Source organism: Dipteris shenzhenensis, chromosome 28 (genome assembly GCF_047967505.1).
Source record: "Dipteris shenzhenensis isolate YYH24624 ecotype China chromosome 28, Dip_SZ_1.0, whole genome shotgun sequence".
Lineage (NCBI taxonomy): Eukaryota > Viridiplantae > Streptophyta > Polypodiopsida > Gleicheniales > Dipteridaceae > Dipteris > Dipteris shenzhenensis.
In genome coordinates, this window is record NC_141623.1 from 40,518,754 (window position 1) to 40,540,062 (window position 21,309).

Here is a 21,309-nt window from a genome sequence, read left to right on the forward strand (position 1 = left end):
ATTACTACCTGCTTACTAGGCCCTTCCAAAATGTGAAGTCGAGCCTTTACTTCTGCCAGTTCCAATCGTAGCTCTCTCACTGCCTGCTGCAAATAAAAAATCTGATCCTATTGCCCAAGGATGGGTCGTTTTGAGCCTTCTTGTTGGTAATTCCGTGCATATGGAGAGGGTGTCATGGCTGCAATTGTAGAGTACCGAGTCCTGATGGATGTTAAAGGAGTTGAGGGGGACTTGGAGGAGAGGGTACCCCAGTCCATAGTTGGTTGTCTATTGAACCCCCTAGCTTAACTTAACCCTCGGGTTGGGTTGGGGGTTTAGCCCAACTTGGGGTCAAGGTTAGTTTGGCTGCTTCTAGCGGGTACGGAGGGAGAGATAAGGGCTGCTACTGACGGGCTGTACGGTACTAGCTGCTGCTGACGGGTTGTACGGGCGGGGGAGAGGTACGGATGGGAGGTACGGAGAGGGTTTGACAGGCAAGAGATACGGAGGTACAAGCAACGGGTCGTGGTACGGATGTACGGGTGACGGGTTGTACTGTGGTACGGGATGTGGTACAGACAATGCACTGTGCTACGGACGACAGAGGTATGGACGGAGGTGCCGAGAGAGAGAGAGAGAGAGAGAGAGAGAGAGAGCTGCGGAGAGAGATAATAATACTCAAAGAGAGACATAATGAAATAGAAATAAAATAGCAAGAGCAATGAACACAATGAAAGTACTGAAATGTAGACCAAAGAGCTTGTAGGCTTGATACTTGATTGATTTGACGCTAGATAAGTACAGCTCTTATATAGAGCACACACACATACATATGAACACCAATGCAGATGGGATAACTCCCAATGCGACATGTGGCATCCATAGGACACACTAGACTAAAACTCACACTAGAACACACCAAACTAACTCATCTTGACTCCATTTCCTTAACACCCCCCAATGGAGGAAAGGTGAGTGACAACTGGAATGGAACCAAGAACATGACAATGACGGTCATCGAACAATGGCGGTCTAGAACTAGACATGGCTCCGATGCTAACTTAGAGGCAAGCGAGCATGGTTCAGAGGCAAGTGAGCATGGTTCAAAGGCAAGTGAGCATGGCTCGAATGCTAGCGAGCATGGTATAGACTCAGAGGCTCACTTAGCATGGCTCAGAGGCTCATCATCCATAGATGCATGAAGAACTCAGAAGAGTAGGAGATCAATGCACCAATATCCTGGAACTCACATGCCAGGCCTGATAAATAGACCTATCAAAGCCAATACACGGCTCCCACAGTACATCTCCCTCCTGGCTCCAAGAACTAAGTAGGGACATGGAGCCACACACCATAAATATAAAAGAAATATATTATTTTTAGGAGGACTATCCAAGGCAGAGGACCTTTATTGACTCAACACACAAGATTTATTGCATTCATTTTTTGGAAACATCCCAAGGCAGAGTACCCAAATAGAACATGCTTACAAAATATATGGATCATCATCTCCATCGTCCTCTGGAGGGAAAGAGAGATGTCGGATTTCAGCAATAAGGGCATGAACTTGTGTCGGAGGGTCATCCTCTTCATCATCACTTCTGGCGACTGCAACCCAACTAGCATGGTCCTTAGTTTGTTGTTTGGCAAGCTTCTAGTAGCATCTTTCCTCCGTATGACCAAGCTTGTTACAAAATGTGTACTTGAGATGCTTGAATGGCTTTGTCTTTCCATGTGCTGGTGTAGACCTCGGTTTCCATCTGCTGATGGAGAAAAGAGCCTCTGTGGTATCTAAAGAAGAGATCGGAGATTCTTTATTGCGATGATCTTTTTCGAGAAGAAGAGTCATCATATCATCAAAGGTAGTCATGGCAAGACTAAATATTTCAAGAGTATGCTCAAAACGAGTAACTCCTTCAATACTCTTCATGAGGACAACCATTTTGTCCTCATCGTCTGGGGAACACTTCAGGCTGGAAAGTTGTTGCACAAGAGAGTGCATTTTTGCTAAATGTGCACTCAAGGTATCACTATCATCCATTTTCAATTTATAAAATTGCAACTTCAAGAAAACCTTGGAGTTTGTGATTTTGTTACCAAAAAGATTCTCGAGACGCGCCCATATCGCCTTGGCCGTTGATTTGAAGTCAATGTGATGAATCAAAGTATCATTGAGGCAAAGTCCGATGATAGCAGTGTAGAATCTCGTAGGATAGAATAGATGCATCTTGTAAGAGGTGTGAGAGCTCAATGAAAGAAAGATGGTAGTTCTCTATTATGGATTGTGAGAGAGAGGACTCTCTCTTATAGAAAGGGGGAGAAGATAATACCTTCCCTACATAAGTGGCAATCAGCCCCTACATCTGTGGGAATCAGTCCCTACATTAGTGGGATTGCCTTTGTCTTACATCATCACTTAGGTCACACAGTAGACACATCATAGCACTTGATGTGCCTTTACAATACACACAAACACACATGTAACTCCCCTAGATGCACACATGCACCATAGAGCAAGCCCTTGATCATACTTATCCCAACATACCCCCCCTCAAGGGGTTGCCTCTTGCAGTGTCAAGGATACATCTAGTCTCATAGTTTCTCATGCCATCTCATAGTGGTCAAGGATAAATCTATGGCTAGGATCTCATGCTAGCAAGGGTTCCCAAGGGTGTGAGGTTCACAGAAATGGGATAGACAAAACACATATCACATTGTCTACATCATATGGTGACCAGAGGTGATTTACAAAAGACATAACATATGATATTCTTTTTGGAGTACCACTCCAGGCAGAGAACCTCAAAATTTGACCAAGTGATGATAAACGAAAAATTCAAAAGACAAAGTCCCTAAAAAGCATAGTCTTTATTTTCTTCATTTGCTGATGGAGTTCTTCCTTCAGCCAGATTTGCTTTGTTATTAAAGCAGTCCTTCTTCACAAGAAATGCTTGATTCTCTTTGTTGTTCTTCATGGAATAACACATTCCCTTTTCCAATTGTAGGCAAAGGAACAAGATATATTTGAAGCACTTCCCTCCATCAATGTGGTGAATGTATGAGCCACTTAATCCCAAAGCTATGATAGCAAGAGCCTTCTTATCTTTGATCAACCAATTAGTTTTTTCTTTTGTAGACTTCTTTCCATTCACAACATTCCATATCTTATTTTCATAAGCATAAACTTGGCTTTTATTTGCCAAGTATGGAAACTAGTTCCATCCAACTTCTCTTGTTGCTTGGGTTTAGTCATGTTTATAGTTCAAGTACTCATAAAAGAGAATGACATAGTCATCATTCTAAATGCAAAGTATAAGGACACTTATGAGCTCCATGACTGAGTTCTACTACTCAAGTACAATCAAAGCAATGAAAGTCTGCAGTAAATAATGAAATCCCCAACCTTAAAGTGATTACTCAACACCTTTTGACCAAAATATGCAGAATTCTGTCAACAGAGAACAGAGTAGATTGGAGGGTGCAATTCTCATAGCTCATAGCTCTTTTCAAGGGGATTTTTATGCAGGAAGAAAGGCCTTATACCATAGAAGGGCGACCAGCAAGAAAGGGCGAAATGTTGCACCAAGTCGCCCTGTAGATGCTTGAGAAAACCAACTAGTTTTTTGTCTGTTGCGCCTCCATCTCTTGACCAAATGAGCTCAGACTTCAACAGCAGCTTGCCTTCAGTGTCGTGCAGCTCGGGCTCAGAGGAATTTGCAAAAGGATAAGCACAGAGGCAGCATTGCGCGAAAGTTCGTCGAGAAGTCTGAGTGTTGGCGCTGCGCATATAGTCGAAATTTCCCTAACTGTTTGCAGCTCGAAGTTCGCCCGTACGTGAGGAGTCTGCAGCTCAAAGGGTTTGAGCAATGATTGTTTGTAGGCAGAGAATAGAGCTCTCAAAGATTTGGGGAAGAAGGAGGAAAATGGAGAAGATGAAGAAGTTTTGAGAAACTAGTAGTTTATGCTAGAGAAAGCATCTAATGCTAGGCTAGGCTAGATCTAGAACCTAAGGCTCTGATACCAAGTGTAGAATCCCGTAGGATAGAATAGATGCATCTTGTAAGAGGTGTGAGAGCAGAATGAAAGAAAGATGGTAGTTCTCTATTATGGATTGTGAGAGAGAGGACTCTCTCTTATAGAAAGGGGGAGCAGGTAATACCTTCCCTACATAAGTGACAATCAGCCCCTACATCAGTAGGATTGCCTTTGTCTTACATCATCACTTAGGTCACACAGTAGACACATCATAGCACTTGATGTGCCTTTACAACACACACAAACACACATGTGACTCCCCTAGATGCACACATGCACCATAGAGCAAGCCCTTGATCATACTTATCCCAACAAGCAATAGCTTTCGAGTTGTGTTGCTTCCATGTCTTGAGTTTGAGGATCCGTTGTGGGAGCATTATCCTCAATAGCATCCCATACATTTTCTTTCATGAGAAGCAACTGAACCTTAGTTTGCTAAGTAAGGAATCCTTCCCCCTTGAACTTCTCCACGAGCAATGAGTTTGAAGAGAGAGAACTCATTGTGTACCTCGGGAAATGGAAACTTCAGTCTTCAGCACTTTTGGAGTGGAAAAAGAGATGAAACTGAGGGCTGGAACTGAAGGCAGAAGAGGCGGAGGATAGAAATGTCATCATGTGGGAGATGGAGCAGCCATTTGTGGGTAAAATGAGGATTGCTCAGCTCACGTGGAGGAGAAGAGGCAATGGCACGCATAATAACGCCAATGGTCGATGTAGTAGCAACTCTCATAAAGTAGGTCGTTTCTGCAAAAACGGGCTCCAAATGAGGTCATTTTTAGGGTAACCAGTAGTGAAAACATCTCCACAACAGTAAGCAACTATTTCCTTCATAAAAACGCCCCCAAAATAGTAAAAACAAGCAGTTTTTGAGCAAAAAATGGGCTGTTTTGAGCAAAAACGAGCTATCTTTTTCCTCTATGAAGACGCCCTCTAATGCCCACAAGAATGGTGATTGAGTTGTTCCTTTTCACGTGGGCAGCAAACCAAGCTCCATAGCTTCCAAAGGTGAGGCTAAGGTAGGAGAAGAGAACAAAATAGCAAGAAAGGAGTAGAAGGGAGCTCAATCATGGAGGAGAGGATAGCTTCCATTTGCTTCATCCTCTAGATTGAGCATGGAGAAGGGAAAGGTAGGAAAGGAGGCTCTGATACCACATGAAAGTGCATGGTGGAGAGGGAGAGAGAGAGAGGGTAGGGGGTAGGCTAGGGAGAGAGATAATAATATTCAAAGAGAGTTATAATGAAATGGAAATGAAATAGCAAGAGCAATGAACAAAATGAAAGTACTCACATGTAGACCAAGAGCTTGTAGGCTTGATACTTGATTGATTTGACACTAGACAAGTACAGCTCTTATATAGAGCACACACACACATATGAACACCAATGCATATGAATAACTCCCAATGTGACACGTGGCATCCATAGGACACACTAGACTAGAACTCACACTACAACACACCAAACTAACTCATAAGTACATAGAGACACAGCCCGCTCCCCGTCGCTCTCCCTCCCTTTTCACTCTCCTAGCTTCATCCCTCAGCCGTCCCTCAGAAACTTAGCCCCCTCAATTCACATCCTCCCTCACTTGACTGCCTCTCTTAGCTGCGACCAAGTCTGAACACCGCAGCAAGTTGTCAATTAGACTACTTCAAATCGTGTTCAATCAGCTCTCCTTCAGGGCCTGAAAACTTCAAACTGTTCTGGTCATTCCATTTGCAGGAAATTGCATTTGTCAAGCTGGAATCAAGGTTCTTTTCTGACGGTGTGGTTGCTGCAAGCTCTACTTTGTCATCTGCTCTAGAAATCACGCCACACACCGTTTGAAATGGGGGCATTCACCAGTTCCTACACCAGCAAAAATATCAGATTCACTACGTGCCCTTGACAGCAGGTTCAGCTTGAGGTTTGAGAAGCTCTAGTCTCACATCATTCTTCACCTTCAAACTTCAGCTTCACTCCATTTTTAAACAGGTCCTGTTCTTCTCTCCTCTTCCCTCCACCTCTTCCAACCTCTCTCCTCTCAGCTCTCCTTTTACCCCCTATCTCTTCCCTCTCAGCCCCTGCCTCTCAGCCTCTACCCTCTCAGCCTCCTCCCTGTCAGGCATCCCTCTCCCTCTCAGCCTCTCCCCCTCTCAGCCCCTCATTATCCCTGCCTCACCTTATCCCCTCCCCTCTACCTCTAAATAGCGATGGAAGGAATTTTCAGTGTTTGAGTCAGCCTCCCATTTCTTGATTGTCGAATGGATCCCCATTCAGGTAAACCCTCAACCGCTTCCACCAACCATGAGAACCATTATTTTTTCAAAATGAGTTGGTGGCTAGTGATGCCCCAAGTCCAAACTTGGATGAGTCTACTAATGTAATTCCTACACATTCTCTCCCTTGCATTGATCCAGTGTCTGAGCAGCCCTCTTCCACTTCAGCTCATCGACCTCCCCTTACTAGTCGAGGGCATGATTCCTTCTCTGTTGCTTCTTTGTAGATAGGAAGTTTAGGCACCCCAGCACCGTTTTTGGTGTGGAGGAACTCCTCTCCCCTTGCTGATCTTGGAGAGCTTCCTCTACTTATGGTGATGCAGTTATTGTAATTCCTATCATAGGGTGTCCCCTTCCACAGGTGTCGGGACTCTTTCCCCTATGGATTTTCCTCCTCTGCACCTCTACTAAGGAGGAGCTATTTCCACCACGAGGTCAGGTAAGGGGTTCCACCTCTACTAAGGAGAAGTTGTTTTCGCCACTAGGTCAAGTAAGGTGTTCTTTTGAATATAGATCATGGGAGGAGTCAATAAGTGTTTTTTCTCTACGCATGACCCGAAGCATGGTAGAGAAAGTGTTTCTCAACTTATTGGCTCAAATAGGGTTCTACAATCAGATCTTGATGTCATCTTATGCATGGCTACAAATGTTTATGTATCCCTCCTTTCAGTAGACCGTGACACATCTACCAAAGATGATGCCACATGTAGAGTTTGGCAGAGTTTCCAGCATTGGTGAAACCAAATATGTGAGTCTCACTTGATGCACCTTTCACCAACCTAGAATTTAGGCCTGCGCTTCTTGCTCTCTCCAAGGACAAGCACCCATGCTCAGATGGGTCGACACCACCATTTTTAATTGCTTTTTGGGACATGATTGGGGACCATGTTACCTCATCCCCAAATGGCATTTGGGACTCTAGTTTTATGCTTGATTCATTCACAAAGGGTCTCATCATCTTATTCTAAAAGGGGTCGCAAATTTTAATTTCTTAGTGGAGGCCAATTACTATTCTGGGCACTCTTAATAGAATTTTGGCCCAAGCTATCAATCCGCGGTTGCAGCCCATCCTTCTAGAGCTCATCCATGATACACAGACAAGTTTTGTTCATGGCCTAAGTATCTTTGTTAATATATTCTCATTTTAGGAGGCTTCACATTGGGTTATACATGTATAGATAAGCCCACAGCCAAGTGCTTATTGGAGGAGAAAGAGGAGAGAGATTTCAGATTTCTAGATCAGTTTGCCAGGGATTGCCCCTTTCCTATATCTATTTGTGGCTGAAGAAATGAGCACATTTTTGAGATCTCAGGCCAATGTTATTGGGCTGAGACTTCCCCCTGAGATAGGATGAGAAGCTCTTGGAATTGCTCTCTTTGTACAAATCAGCCCATAGCTAGGTGCTTATTGGAGGAGAAAGAGGAGAGAAGTTTCAAAATTCTAGATCATTTGCCCTCTTGCCCCTCCCCTGTATCTATTTGTGGCTGAAGCAATAATCACATTTTTGAGATCCCATGCAAAAGTTCTTGGGCTCAGACTTCCTCTGAGACAAGATCAGAAGCTCTTGGATAGTGAGCTAGCTAATGATACTTCTGTTTTTTAGGATGCCACTCCACAAAACCTCACCTCTTTTAAGGCAGCCGTGGATTTATCTAGTTTGGCATCAAGTGCACATTAATTGAAATAAATCCAATGGCTTTTGGATTATTAACCAGGACACTCCAGGTTAGGGGTCTGATTTCAGTTTGGTGTTTCTCTCATATATTTGGGCTGCTAGGTCGGTATGGGCACCTCTCCTTCACAACAATTTGCCCCGGTGCTGGGGAGTACCAAGGGAAATCTCCTTTTCTAGAGACCATCCACACTTGACCTTGCGGTAGAGAGATCCTGCTCCCTTTGTGGGTTCTTGAAAGGTTTTCAAAAGGCAACCTGATGACCACAAACTCCATTTAAGCCTGCCAAGGTTATAGGTCATGTGGAGCAATGTTTCTTGGATTCTTGATGGTACCTACACCCTAAGCCATATCACATTCCCTTGGGTTCATGGAGTCTATGGAGGTGTCCCCATAAAATATTTGCAGTGGGATCCTGGGAGTGGAAATGGATTGATGCATGGCACCGAGAGAAGAGCCTCCCCTTCTTTCAATACAAGGTCAGTAATGCCAAGAAGTTTCAGCTTAGCCCGAGAGGACCTCCATCCAGAGCTCCTTATTGGGAAATTATCAGATTTCTGCTAATTTGCAAAAATCCTTTTGGAAGAGACTCTGAAAATCCCTTAGGAATAGAGCAATCACTCTTTTCTTTTGCATGGAAGGAAGTGAACTAGTGGAGGTTCATGTTCAGGGCAGATTCCACATATAATCATTGCCTTCTACTCACTATTCAGCATTGCTTACAGGACTGTAGATGTTGGAGATATCATACCCAAAGACTGTGTGGGGGATGTGATGTGTTGGTGTGTAGTACTAGGAGATCTAGTACTAGTTCATGTGTGAGTGCCACGTGTCACTATGGGACTTATCCCATATGCACTTGGTGCAAGTGTGTGAGTGTGTAGCTTATATAAGGCTTGTACCTCACTTGTCTTGTCATACTTAGTGATGACGAAGGAATGAAAGCCTTCATGGATTCTACATTTGTCTACCATTTCTTCACTCTCTAGCCTATCTCTCTCTCTCTCACACCCCATGTTTCTAACATAATATCAGAGCAGGTCAATCCTGCCATAGTTGCCCTGCCACGTCATCTTTTCCCTAACCCTAGCCCTAATTCTGGACAAGCTCCTCCCTCTTGCAGCCGCCTCAGTTTTCTCTCATTCTACCTCCTCCTTTCAGCCTTCTCTACCCGTTTAGGTCTTCTGCCATAGCCGCCTCATTTCGCCTCTCCTTCTTGCAGCCCTTTTGCGTCCATTCATGCCTGTCTAGTCTCTCCATAGCTACCTTCATAGCCGCATCTATTCGGAGTCTTTTGGAGCTCTAGGAGTTCTTGTCAGCATCCTTGCCTATTGGTCGGCATGTTTTCCAAGAGGCGCATGCACACGTGCTGATGGTTGGCTTTCCTTCAAGAGGCGCATGCACACCAGCCATTTTGGAGCTTTTTCATCGCTGATTTTAGGGTTTCCACGCCACTGCAGCAGAAGCCGACCATTTGTGGGCATTGGCAGCAGTTCGTGATTTTTTGGAGGCTTTTTCAACATATTTTGAGGCTTCTATTGCAATTTTGAGCCATTGTAAGGATACTCATGTAGAACCACCTACAATAGAGGAATTTTCTAGGAGTTTCTGACCTTTCAGCACATCCAAGTCAATCGATTCTCTGCATGACTACCTGCTGCAGCACCTCGGTGCACTTTAAATAGCGCCTTTGCATTTTGGACCTGCTTTGAGACCTCTAGCACACCTACAATAGTCGTTTTTCATTGTGGTGGCAGCTGGCCTTCTACAATTTTGAACTGTTCTGGGGAGCCGTCTTCCACATGGACAGCCTGTTTTTGTACTTCAGAGTGCCCTGGTGACCTGTTCTGAGGAGTTTAGACCTGCTGCAGCACCTAGTTCTCCATTTGGGGGCATATAATTGCTGCTCTTTCCACTCAGTTCTTCATTTCAAGGTATATTCTTGCTGCTTTTTCATTAGGGTTTGCAGTTTGGAGCCTCCGAGGTCATCCACCAGCTACTGGACACGTTTATTCAAGCATATCTTAGGCTGCTGATCCCTTTCAGAGCCGTAGACCAGCCTCTTCATTACCTCAGTTTCCTGGTTTGATACAATAGAGCCTCGCCATCGTGGTGAAGGCTCATCAGCACCACTCTCAGCTAGGGATGAGCAAGATGACAAAGCAAGGGCGCTTATTGGTGTGAGGTTGGCTAACAAACTACTTCATCGACTTGACCTCACTACTTCAGCCAAGGAGGCCTAGGACAAGCTCGAGAATATTTGCGTCACATCTACTGGACTTGAGCAACAAGCTTTATCTGCTATGTGTCATCTGCAAACTCGGAATCCAATAGGTCCTCCCCCTATCTGATTGGGAGCCTTAATCCTGTGAGGCCCGCCACCTACAATCTCAAGTGAGTAGCCAATGCCTCCACCACAAAAAGGAAAAGAAAGGGAGCTAGGAGACAACCCTGGCGGACCGAGCACGAGAAAGAAAGGCCTTGCCCGTGTGTCCACCTATAAGCATCTGACTAAAGCTCCCCGCATAGAGCGCAGAGACTCCTCTAATCCATCTGTCTGAGAAATCCAACCTCTGCATAGTGCCCTTCAAGAAAGACCACTCCACCTGGCCTGGTAAACCGGAGATCTCCACTCTCTGACGAAGTGTACCCCCCTCCAGGGTCTCGAGGAGGATCAACTCTGGGAGGTACTTTGGGCTCTCAACCACCAATCTGATCTTGGGGACCCTATCGTTTGCTACCACTGAAGCTCCCGAATCTGGCGAGGACTCCAACACTGTGCTAAACACTCAACCAATGGAGGAAAGGATGGCTCTATATTCCTTTGGAAGCCTCGAGAAGCTGAGCGTCACCGGAAATCGGGGAACATGGTGTGTCGTGTCCATGTCCTCCACTGTGTAGCCATGGTACCAAGGGAAAAGGTACACCAAATGCGGGCCAAGGAGGATGGGGCTCCGCTCCACAAGTGTCATGGCGGTATCATGAGAGCTCAGCTAGAGGAGGAAGACACCTCTTCTGTAGATGGTGACCTCCTGGATGTGGTCTCCTTCTAGTGCCAAGCTTGCCTGGATCCACTCTCTCACCTATCTCCTTGTGGGAGTGAGGCCCACAATTGCCTTGTCCTGAAGTGACTAGACTACATGTTGCACCTGTTGCTTGTCGGCTGTGGGATTCGAGGGTGCTACCATAGAGCCCCTCTGGCCAAACCAAGGGTCACCACCAATTTATTATCTACTAAGAATAGGAAAGCTTCAAGGTGACAAGAAAGGGTCTCCAATTCTTTATATTCTCCAAGAATTTATTATAACAAAATTTGCAGCTTTAGAATAGTATACATTTTCAAACCTTTTAACTTCAAATGCAATTTCTGCGGGCTTCCTATTTTGGCATAAGCCAAGCCTACAAAGCATGTAGATACCGACCATAAGACCCAAAAAGACCTTCAAGTTTGTGCATTTGAATAGAGATTAAGAATACAATCATACAATCACAAGGTATACACATGGTTACATACCTGCCTCAGTGGTAGAATTGGTGCTCCCACACCAAATGGCCTCTCGAATCCTTGGAGGAGCAAAAGCTGGTCCTTGAAGGAAAGAAGAATTATGACCCAAGGGCACTCCAAGAAGACAAGAGGATACTTTTGCACCACCAGCAGCTCGAACCAGCTCTGCCTGCAAAGAAAACAGCAAAAGCTTAAAAATATAATGCACCAACCCAACAGGAAATTGCAGAACACCCAACTTAAAATCCAAAAAAAATTCAATATGAAGAAGTCACAACATGCCTTCAAACATTGGTGCATTCCTTAGGAGAAATGCTTTTAGGAAAATACAATCAAATCTGAAGACTAGCTTGACAATTTGCACAATTTTGCAACCATCTTCACACACAATAAGGATAATTATTAACACTTGTTTCATTCTTCAAAATAATATCGAAAAGAGTGTATTATACATTTACTTGGTTGATGTGATAAGTATAATAACATCTTTCCACTTCCATATGGTCCTGCATCTCACTACATAAGATTTGGTTGGGTCCTCATTCACCTCACCTCTCTTAAAAGGTATTGGGACGTAGATGGATGCAAGAAGATGGAGAGTGTAGCCAGTTTTCATTGATAAAGCTCGCACAACCAGTGAGGGACAGCATGTACATAAGTGTCTGATAGATACACACACGACTACTTTAGGCCTACCTTAGGGTTTCAAAAGCTTACATGACATCTAGTAGGTCAAAAGGATTTATTGACCCTTACAATGATAAGCTGCCCTATTTGAGCATAACTGATGTCAAAAAATGGCCACTGTACGGTTCAAAATCACATCAAAGGTGATGGAAACCAAGAATTAACTTCTAACACTTTCACTTAATGTTTAGTTTTATATCTTGCAGTCCGAGCATGGCCCTGCACCATTCAAACTCAAGTATTTGTGAAAATATGAGCAACCTACCAAGTTATAGTGCAAAAGATGAGATCATCTTCATGTGATGCCACCTTTTCTTGATGAAATAAAGCATGTTCTGACCCTCACATGAAACACAATATTTTTTGTAAGTCTTATACAGCTTCTGTTGCTACAATACACACCTATACTTTCGATATGTGGCATCCAAGTCTCTCTTAGGTAGAGCCTCAATGAAATGGCTTTGCAAAAGTGCCACATAGCTGCCTTACACACTGTTTTAGTTGCATTTTACTTCAAATTATTGCTCCTATACAAATAGAAAACATGTTACCTGCCTTTTCATCAAATTCCCTGGCCTTCCTCAGGTTTACCATCGACTCTTACCATCCATAGGAGCCACTTTTGGGTTGGTCACACAGATCCCCCCCCTCCCTGGCATGCCCTCTTCAACGGCAGAGGCTATCAGATCGGATGGGGTTCCACGTGTCAGGGTCATCGTCTCTGACCCTGATATTACAGATGATCACATTATGCTTCAGCGACCAGATGGTTCCTTTTTCGAGTTGCAGTAGCTCAAGAAGGAGCTCAAGAAGGACGTAGAGATTGAATGCTCTACCACGTTGCTTGCACGCATCTTCGGGTCTCACCCTTCCAAATCCCAAGCCAGAGACTGGATGCTTGTAGCTCTCTCCCCATACCTCACTCCACGATTGTTAGATGTGCGTCTTCTGGGATGAGGTTTTTTCCAAGTTGTTTTTGACACTCCAGAGGCTGTGAGCACAGTGCTCAAAGCTGAGTTTTTACACCTGGGACACAGGAAGATCTTCTTTGACGCCTTTGATATTGGTTTTGACCCAGTGCAAGCAGATAAGGAAATATTTTTGCTCTTCATCAGATTTCCAAGGCTTCCCTAGGTTTACCATCGACTTCTTTCTGTTATTGGGGAGCATTTCAGCGTGGTTGCCGAGATCCCATCCCTCCCTGGGTTGCCATTGACTGCAACAAAGGCAACCAAGGCTGATGGGGTACCTAGAGTTAGGGTCCTCTGTAAGGATCCTAACCTCACGATGGACCATGTGATGATCCAGCGCCTGGATGGTTCCTTTTTTCGCCAGAGAGTAGAGATTACAGGCAGGCAGGACTAGTACAGAATATGCAGGACCATTGGACACTTTGCCAAGGATTGCCTCAGAAAGAAGAAAAGGCCCAAGAAGCCCTCTGGTACAGCTACCGTCCCACGGCCTCGACAGGGGGGTGGTACAGGTCTAGCACCTGCTCCTCAGCCTCGACAGGGGGGTGATACAAGTCCAGCACTTGCTCCTCGACCTCCACATGGTGGTCCTCCTCAAGATGGTGGTATAGCTCCTACTCGCCAGAGTGCTCCTCCACTGAGCCCTCCTTTGATACCGCCACCTTCTACCTTAGGTGCCTCTCGACCTTCTACCTCAAGGGCACCCGACGCATTCGTGTGCAAATTCCTCCTTCAGTTCATGAGGATACACTAGTGGACTCTGCTTCACCTCGGGCTATCCCTCCAGTCTCACCTCACACAGTCCGAGACGCTTCAGCTACGACCTCCTCCCCGGTTGCAGCTTCTCCCCTAGAACCAACGGTGCTAGACACTATTATGCTCTAGCCGAGATGGCATGACCTCGGAAAGATCGGTGGGCATTTTCCCTTAGATGACCGACTTTTGTAATATTTTATGTGCGTAAATAAAATGGTCAAGGGAAGTAACTGCCAAGGTCCTAGGTGAGGGTGTATTAGGTGGTTCTGAGTGCTCAGGCCTAGGTGCACCTAAATGTGTGAGAATGCCAACGGGCAAATGTTTTAATTGTGCCCCAAGAGAGGGGTAAATGGTGTACCAAGCTAAAGGTCTAAAATGATGACATGTGGCAGGAGGGAACCATCTAGGGAATTGTGGCCTTGTGGATAGGCATGAAACGAAATTGAATTGCGTATCTGTGTGTGCATGCAATCCATGAGAGTGGTTGGGAGGAAAATCGGATGCCAACGCCTGTGAATAGTACCCGTGAATCGACGAGAAAAATTGAGATTAGTTGAGGAGTCTATCATTTGGTATCAGAGCGTTCAGGCTGGATGAGGGGATTGCGTATGAAGCTCAAGTTCCCACCTTTCTGGTGTTCACTCATCACGATACGACCTTGTGGAAGGAGGCTGCGGTTAGCCTTGATGCGAGTTTGTGGAAAAGGCAATAGTCTATCAGCACCGCTTATTAGTCTTTGCATGTGCGGCATTAATAAGGGGGAATTTCGAAAGACAGCGAACTAAGTCCGTTCCTTCGTTTGCCCTGTCTAGAAATGGCTGCCAACGGATTGTTGCTATAGTAATAGCTTACTTCAGGAGGGTCTACACCAGGCGCGGGATTTCTTGAAGTGAGGACCTAGCTTCACGCGTCATGGCTACTTGATTGGCAATTTTGAAAGATGCATGGTTCGGTCGACGGGACTAGAAGCAAGGCTTCAACGCAAGATTACGCTATGGAAGCGTATCATTTTGGTATCATACGCAGGGCGTGTGACGACGTGTGCTATTTGTGGTCATGTAGATAGCCCGTGGGCTGAGGCAGATTCCGAAACAGAGAGCAGGATGGAGAAGACCAGGATGATTCCGAAAGAGTGGGACTACGTCTGAGAGAGAAGCGAATAGTTTGGATTTTCGAGACTTGCAAGGCTTTGGCAGAAGAAGGAATTCGAGACTCCACGATATTCCAGGGAGCATCTTTTTTTTCCCTTCTATACAACTTTTCAGTTGCAGTCTATTATTCCTGTACAGCAAAAAAGGGGAATTCGAAGTGTGATATCTTTTTGGGGTTTTTGACGTATAGAAAGACCTTTATTTAAAAAAAAAAAAAAACTATTTTCCCTTTTGAAAGAATGGAGGCAGAGGGACAAGATTCCAGGGTAAATCCTGGTGAATCTGGAGCATGATCTACGCAACAAGTGTCCCATCACACAACACCTACTCTGGTGGGTAGGATTTCTGTACTAGAAGATGCCTTACAACAGATCATGAACCAGCAGCTTCAAGTGAACGCTGGTCAAAATGAAATTAGAGAGATGGTGCAAGCCTTGTCGGCTAGACCATCTAGAAATGAAAAGGGCAAAGCTCCAGCAGAGCCAGAGCCCAGTATACACTCGTCGGAACGTGCGAAGGTCAAGGTACCTAATACTGCTAATTATAGACCGAAAAAGTACGCTGGTCGGATGACTGAGCGCAGTTCTGATGTGATCGAGGTTTGGTTGCACAAGTGGGAAGAAGCCTTTGCCATTTGTGAAATCAGATCTGATCTAAAGAAAATCCGCGAGACCACTCACCTGTTTATTGAGGCAGTGGATAGGTGGTGGATCAAACAACAGAAAGATGTTGCCCCTACCACCTGGGAAAGGTTTAAGGCTGAATTTAAGAAACACTTTCTTCCACTTGACGAAGAGTCCTGAGCTTGGGATGTTTACAGAAACCTTCGCGAGAGGAATTTGTTGGTGGCAGAGTACACTGACAAGTTCAGGGAATGTGTTATGAAAATAATAGACCCTCTCCCTATGTCGGTTTAGTTGAAAGACTATATCTATGGACTAAACGACAAGATTAAAATGGAAGTTCGGGCTAAATATGTGACTACATTAGATGAATCTATTGCAGTAGCCCTGAACTATGAGGATGCCAGAGGCAGACCTAGTGGATTTGTGCAGGCAGGGACTCAACATGAGTACCTGAGAAAAGGGGATTTCAGAGGAAATGGACTTCAAAGACAAGTGTCTCGCAGCCAAGTGGCCAAACCCAGCAGGTGAAGCCGATTGAGGGACAAGCAAAGACAAGTACCACCGTTGGGGTGAAAAGAAAAGTAACTCCAATGGCAGCCCGAGCTTGGTCAAAGTCCTCGTTGACCCCTGAGCAAAAAGAAAAAGCTAGAAAAGAAGGATTGTGCTTCGGTTGCCTTCAACAACATCATGTAAAGATTGTCCACTAAACAAAGACCGTCGCACGGCCAATATGATAATATCTGAATGCGACATCTGAATGCGACGCGGAAATGCAAGAGAGTCCCAATGCGGACCATATGCAGATGCAATTGGCGGAACCTTCTCAGAGGTTAGTACTTGTGTTGTTAAGTGTGTCTGTTACTAAGTTAGTAAGCGGTGCACCTGATAACATCCTTTCAAAGCCCACAGCAACGAGGTATACGGTTTTCGATGAGCCCGAGTTGATTAAAATGAAAAGCAAGTAGCCAATCATGATGTGATTGTGTTGTTTGACTCAGCGTCAATGCACAATGTAATTAACTCGAAGCTTATTAAGAGGCTCAAGTTGAAAACTAGTCCGTCTGACTATGCTTATACGGTCAGGATGGCGGACGGAAGTTCAACTGAAGTATGGGACCAGAGGGTTACCCAGTTGGAACTTCGAATACAGGACTATGTTGAGAAGCTGGACTTTGAGTTGACCAGGCTTGCTCACGCAAATATAGCCCTAGGCATGGCTCGGCATTTTTGAAAAAATCCAGCCATTGATTGGAAAAAGCATATTTACCAGTTCAAGATGAACGGGGTAGAATATGTTTTGCGAGGTGAAAAGGATATACCTGGAGGACCATTGATTTCAGCCATGGAAATTTGAAAGACTCCAAAAGAGTTTCTGTGTCTGTGTATAGCATCGATAGAGTCGATTGATGATGCATCGGCTAGCACTGAGGCTACCCAAGCTGGGGAAATGGCCGAGTTGGCTAAGGAGATATCGGAGAAGTTCTCTGATTGTTTTAGGGATGAGTTACCTTATGGGTTACCTCCAGAGCGGAATGTTCAGCATAAAATTGAGCTTATCCCGAGGACAGAACCTGTAAATAGACCTCCCTATAGATTAAGCTTTACAGAAGAAGCTGAGGTGACCTGACATTATTTGTATGGATCAGAGTTTTATGTGGATGTTGATCATGATACTCTGAAATATTTTTGTAAACAACCTGACTTGAGAGGCCGCCAAGCTAGGTAGACAGAACTCATGCAGGAGTTTAACTTGACGATTCGGTACTGTGACATGAAGTTGGGGGTAATAAACTTCACACACCTCTTCACTTCCTGCTGCTTTCGAACTGACTGACAAAGATATTTATCATTGAGAATGGGACATTAAAAAGAAGCTTTTATGCCAAGATACCACACCATACATTCCTCCCTCAGATAAGAATGAAGATGGTAACATCCCAAGTGATGTTGTAATCAAGCATAGGGAGAAGGAAAGGATCAGCCGGATGGGTAGATTCCGAGGAAACATTGCACCTCCTTCATAGACATCTTTACACTTAGCTCAAAACACTCTACAAACTGTCATTAGACACACAGGTTTCAGTAGAGACATGATATCAGAGATTCAAGCACACAAAGAGATGCGCCTTAATATGGGCTTCGCGCTGATATAAGTTTCATTGAAAACAGACAGACGGTTGAAGAGATATGGACAATTTACTGGAAGGGGGTAAAAACTGTTATGAAAACAGACTGTCAGACACAGAGACTCATAACATTTTGCAGCAGTATCTGATTCAAGATCTAAGCACCTAAAGACATGCGCCTTAAAGAGAGCTTCGCGCTGATATATGTTTCACAAGAAACAGAGAAGTGGCCAAAAAGTTATGGACAGTTTACTAGATGAGGGTAAAAACTGTCATGAAAACAGACTGTCGGACACAGAGAATCATAACTTTTTACAGCAGTATCTGATCACATACAAACATGCGCCTTAAAGAGAGCTTCGCGCTGATATAAATTTCATTAAAATCGGACTATCGAGCAGAAAGTTATGAGTAAAATACTAACAGGGGTCAAATTGTCATGAAAACTGCCCTCCATCCATGCTAATTTCGCCTGAGCAGGATACTCTCTCAAGACTCCACCTTCATCAACGATCCACCCCTCATAGATTTCGCCTAGAAGAGAGGAAGAAGTTTGCATGGTGGCTCGGGAAACAGATGGACCATGTGTGCACAGTGAGCAGCTGAATAGAAAGAACTTTTAAGGCTTTGAAAGAAAGAAAAGGGAAGAGACACTCAAGAGAGAGAGAACCTGAAGTGACTTTCATTACAAATAGAGTGAGAATCCACTCCAACACTACAAACACAAGGGAGAAGAAGAGGTTTCATACATACAGAAGGGAGCGGAAGCTCCAAGACTACTCATAGAGAGAGAATAAACTAGAGAGCGATGGACTCAAGAGTCTACATAAGAGAATATCTACAAGAGGGAGAGAAGGCTCATGGAAGAGGCTTGGGGAGACTAGAGCTACAGCAACATGAGGCCTAATGGTGGAAGAGATTGATGAACAAGGGAGAGGAGGGCTCCTTTTATAGAGATTTTGTTACCCTCCTTCACCCATTTACAATTGTTGCGTGTAGATTCCTTTCCCATCAATCATATAAGCACGTATGTCACCATCCATGTCCTTTTTTGCTACTCTTGCCATGTGTCCCATCACAAGATGCTCAAGACTCTTAAAATATTGAGAAAGTCAAGAGTCTCCTTACATGGAGTCCATAGGGACCCTCTCTTTTCCACATGTCCACATCCTCCTTATTCCACATAGGAGTTCTAGAAGGATTCCTCTTGACTTCACACTCCTCTACATGCCTTCCACGCGCTTGGCATGTGGCCTCTCTTATATTATTGGAACACATGGACATGAGCCCACCTCTTTATATAACTCCCTCTTCCTATTTTCTAAAAAACTCCATAATATCCCATACACAAATAACTCTCACCCCATACCAAGGTATTTATAATTCATACTGAATGCAAAAATACACTTGGATTTACATAAAAGTCTTGAGACCAATCAGGGGGCTTCAATATTGGGCCCTTACTCATGGCCTCCTTGAGTTGCTGGAAAGACTCTTGTTGCTCCACACCCCATTGGAAAGAAACTCCTTTTCTTGTCAACAAGTTCATGGGATGCACTATCTCTGAGAAATCATCACAAAAGCGTTGATAATACTTGCTCTTTCCTATAATTCTGCGAAAACCAGTGACACTCTCGGGACTTGGCAATGCCATGATTGCTTGAACCTTGTCAGGATCCATTTACAGGCCTTCTTGAGACACAATATGCCCCAACAAGACTACTTTTATTTGAGCCAAATGACACAAGTGACCAACCAGCACCATGAAAACATTGTGTATACATGCATTCTAGAATCACCCTTCTCACAATAGGAAGTGCACATAAAAGCTTCAAGATATTGTACTCTTCATCATTTGCATAGCAAAAGAAGTTGAAAGCATTAAGAATCACCACTCCACTGTTATAGTCGAAAACTACCCAAAGACTCAACTCTTCTTCACACCAAGCTGCCAGTGCATGGAACAATCCCCAATCTATCATTGTGCCTGCTGCCGGTGTTGTCGATTCACCAACATATTCAACAGTGCAAACATAAAGGATATGATCATGGTGACTGTGCGAATAGCTTGAGCATCACCTTCACAATCTTCAAGTTCTCTTAAACGGGTTGCAATCTCTTCTAACGGAGTTCTTCCAGGCATCTTCTTTATCTTATTAAAACACATGCCTCTTCTAGGCATAACATGCAATCAAGTACACCCGAGACCGTTTAGTAAGGTGGGATGAATCCAATACCAAACGTACCCGGCGTCTCCACCAAAAGATGACATGAAGTTGGGGGTAATAAACTTCACGCACCTATTCACTTCCTGCTACTTTCGAACTGACTAACAAAGATATTTATCATTGAGAATGGGACATTAGAAAGAAGCTTTTATGCCAAGATACCACACCATACGTTCCTCCCTCAGATGAGAATGAAGATGGTAAGATCCCAAGTGATGTTGTAATCAAGCATAGGGAGAAGGAAAGGATCAGCAGAGGCCATAATCTCAGCGAGCCGGTCTGAGAGAAGAGCGATACGTTGTTGAAAGAAGATCTTGCGGCTCAACATGACATGAACTGATATATATCGAGGAGTTTAAAGGGGCTGATTACGTCGGATGGGTAGATTCCAAGAAAACATTGCACCTCCTTCATAGACACCTTTACACTTAGCTCAAAACACTCTACAAACTGTCGTTAGACACAGAGGCCTATAACTTTCAGTAGAGACATGATCTCAGAGATTCAAGCACACAATGAGATGCGCCTTAATATGGGCTTTGTGCTGATATAAGTTTCATTGAAAACAGACAGACGGTTGAAGAGATATGGACAATTTACTGGAAGGGGATAAAAACTGTTATGAAAACAGATTGTCAGACACATAGACTCATAACATTTTGCAGCAGTATCTGATTCAAGATCTAAGCACCTAAAGACATGCGCCTTAAAGAGAGCTTCGCGCTGATATATGTTTCATAAGAAACAGAGAAGCGGCCAAAAAGTTATGGACAGTCTAACAGACTGTCAGACATAGAGAATCATAACTTTTTGCAGCAGTATCTGATCACATACAAACATGCGCCTTAAAGAGAGCTTCGTGCTGATATAAATTTCATTAAAATCGGACTATCGAGCAGAAAGTTATGAGCAAAATACTAACAGGGGTCAAATTGTCATGAAAACTGCCCTCCACCCATGCTAATTTCGCTTAAGCAGGATACTCTCTCAAGACTCCACCTTCATCAACGATCCACCCCTCATAGATTTGCCTAGAAGAGGGGAAGAAGTTTGCATGGTGGCTCGGGAAACAGATGGACCATGTATGCACAGTGAGCAGCCGAATAGAAAGAACTTTTAAGGCTTTGAAAGAAAGAAAAGGGAAGAGACACTCAAGAGAGAGAGAACCTGAAGTGACTTTCATTACAAATAGAGTGAGAATCCACTCCAACACTACAAACACAAGGGAGAAGAAGAGGTTTCATACATACAGAAGGGAGCGGAAGCTCCAAGACTACTCATAGAGAGAGAATAAACTAGAGAGCGATGGACTC

General features: G+C 44.3%; 1 protein-coding gene across 1 annotated transcript in view; it reads right to left on the reverse strand.

Moving 5' to 3' along the window:
- The window catches only part of LOC147883568 (arginase 1, mitochondrial-like), a 102,241-nt gene that overhangs the window by 69,362 nt on the left and 11,570 nt on the right, over positions 1–21,309 (reverse strand). Inside the window, exon 3 of the mRNA XM_087399414.1 lies at positions 11,461–11,620. Within this exon, the coding sequence (XP_087255540.1) occupies positions 11,461–11,620 (160 nt within the window). The remainder of the gene's footprint in view (positions 1–11,460; positions 11,621–21,309) is intronic.